Source organism: Sorghum bicolor, chromosome 7 (genome assembly GCF_000003195.3).
Source record: "Sorghum bicolor cultivar BTx623 chromosome 7, Sorghum_bicolor_NCBIv3, whole genome shotgun sequence".
NCBI classification, from domain to species: Eukaryota; Viridiplantae; Streptophyta; class Magnoliopsida; order Poales; family Poaceae; genus Sorghum; species Sorghum bicolor.
The window spans coordinates 39,952,187-39,954,650 of NC_012876.2; the positions used below are offsets into that span (position 1 = coordinate 39,952,187).

Genomic DNA, 2,464 nt, shown 5'->3' on the forward strand with positions numbered 1-2,464 from the left:
GTCTGCTGACTTTAGTTGCTGTACCTGACATTCTACTGTTGTCCTTGGTTACTAGACTGATATGTAGGGCGAGATTGAGAGCCCTGCTGGTTGTTGTAGCGGGGACGGCTGGCACCAGCCTGCTGCTGAGAGGAATTATACTTCCTCTTCTTGTCTTCCATCTTGCGGCACTTGATCTCAAGCACCAATGCCCTGTCCACCATCTCCTGGAAGCTAGCATACTTGACATTTGACATTATGTAGGATAGACCATCATTCAGACCTTCCACGAAGTGATCTTGCTTGTCTTCATCGTTCTCCACCTCATTCGGGCAATATCGCGACAACTGAGTGAACTTGTCGCGATACTCACAAACAGTCATGGAGCCCTATTTCAGAGATAGAAACTCCTTCTTCTTCAGCTTCACCAATCTGGCAGGAACATGATGAGTCTTGAAGGTGACCTTGAACTCATCTCAAGTGATAGTATCTGGGTCTCGATGCGCGAAGCAGTAAGAGTCCCACCAGTCCTGTGCAGCTCCTTGAAGCTGTCCAGAGCCATACAGAACCTTCTCTCTGTCATTGCACTGAGCAATGACCAGCTGTTTCTCCACAGCTTTAAGCCAGTCCTCAGCTTGCATAGGGTCAGCTGAGTGAGAGAAGAACGGTTGGCATCCCTTCATGAACTCCCCACGTTTGTCCCTAGGTGGGGCAAACGTGTTGTTACCTCCTTGGTTCTGGTTCTGGTTCTGATGCTGATTCTGATTCTGGTTCTGCTGCATGTTGTTCATAATATGGGCCATTCCTTGCATCAGCTGAGTTTGCATAGTCAGCAACTGCTCAATGGTCATGGGCTGATTCATAGGTGGAGGGTTGGCATTGGTCCCGCTATGACCATTGTTGTTGTTGTTGTTGTTGTTGGATTGACCATTGTTTCCTCCATTGGAGTTGCTCCTGGTGTTGACAGGCATCTGATGTAAAGAAATAATATAATAAAATCAGGTGTAGTTCATATGTGTAAATCTGATCTGTAATGTAAACTGCAAAGTCATACTATTCTCCTCAGAGTGTGAACCAGCTGATAGTAACTTCACTTTTTCAGTTGATATAACACAGTACTCATAACAGATGGAATATATAGATAATGAACTGATCATGATAAAGTAAGACTGATAAGATAGAGCGATATGAAATATGATAAAGCACAAATCAATGAGACCGAAGATAACCCAAACTAACAATCTCATATTAACTTAATACTTAATCTTGTTCTTGATGCGTTGTAGACATAACCCACAACTCATCGCACTCATTACAAAGAACCAAATCACACCATTAACACAATAATAAATCAAGTTCTCACACAAACCAAGCAAAGCACTCTAAGCAAACCACTAAACACTAGACTCGCATAACTAAGATCATGCTAACGTTCTAAGCATTACTAAGCTGGGGATAACTCCTATTCTATGGTAGTACGAGCGCTGGCATCTCCATAGGCTGGGTCTTCATGGAGCAGAGAGAAAGCAGGCCACTGAGGTGAAGGCGGTGGCACTCCAGTGATCGGAGCTTCCAGCTACGCTATCCTCCTCCTGGCATCATCTAGCTCCTTCCGCACTTGCTTCACCTCCACTAGTGAACTGTTGAGCTCGATGTTGGTGACCGCCATCAGCTTGACAGTCCTGTGCATGCGGGGGTTTTGCTCATCAGTAGTAGAAGCAATAGTCATCGCCAACTCTCCATGGCGGCGGCGAGGGTAGTAGCGACGTGCGTCCTGGCTGATGTCCTCGAAGAAGTGATCACGGTATGCGTAGAAAGCTTGACAAGCAGCATCATTGATGCCCTCCATCTAGGTAGACCTCTCTGCCACAGCTTCATGTATAGACATGATCCTGAGTGCTCTCAGCGTCAGGTTAGGCTTGCCGACGTGTGCCCAGACCTTCCAGAACGCCGGGTACTCCAGGTGACTCTAATGCTCGCTGCGGTACTCCACTGCGGACATGCCATGTCCTAGCTGCTGGTCGAGGAGGCGCTTCAACTCAATGTGGAAGAACCATCCCGGGTGCGGACCGTCACGATCCACCCATCATCAGGAGCGAAGAGTCCATCTTGACCTCCTGGTCCTCCAGGTCCACCAGGTCCTCCAGGTCCTCTAGGGGCATCCTCATCATCGTCATCGTCATCACCGAAGGGGTCGTCTCCTCCAGTGACCCAACAAGGCGCCCTTCCATGCACCACCAGAGCTTAGGGTGGTTGCTGTCCTTCATAAGGTTCCGTGTCTTGGAGGTTAGCTCCGTCATCAGGATGCTGGCTAGGCTAGAACTCAATGTTATCAACGCGACCGGTCAACGGGAACTCCACAGCTTGAACGGGACGGAAACGAATGACGCTCTTGCGGCAGGTCATATGACGAGTCATCTATTTGAACATAAGATCCATAAACATGCAGGAAACGATTAATAGATCATGACAATGATAAAGGTAT

General features: G+C 47.8%; 1 protein-coding gene across 1 annotated transcript; it reads right to left on the reverse strand.

Moving 5' to 3' along the window:
* Positions 456–950, reverse strand: LOC110437260 (putative uncharacterized protein DDB_G0289159). The gene has a single exon (XM_021465644.1). It carries the CDS (start codon positions 948–950, stop codon positions 456–458), a length of 495 nt encoding a protein of 164 aa, XP_021321319.1.

Coding starts and splice junctions, on each gene's coding strand:
- LOC110437260 (XM_021465644.1), bottom strand. CDS start 950: ATGCCTGTCAACACCAGGAGCAACTCCAATGGAGGAAACAATGGTCAA.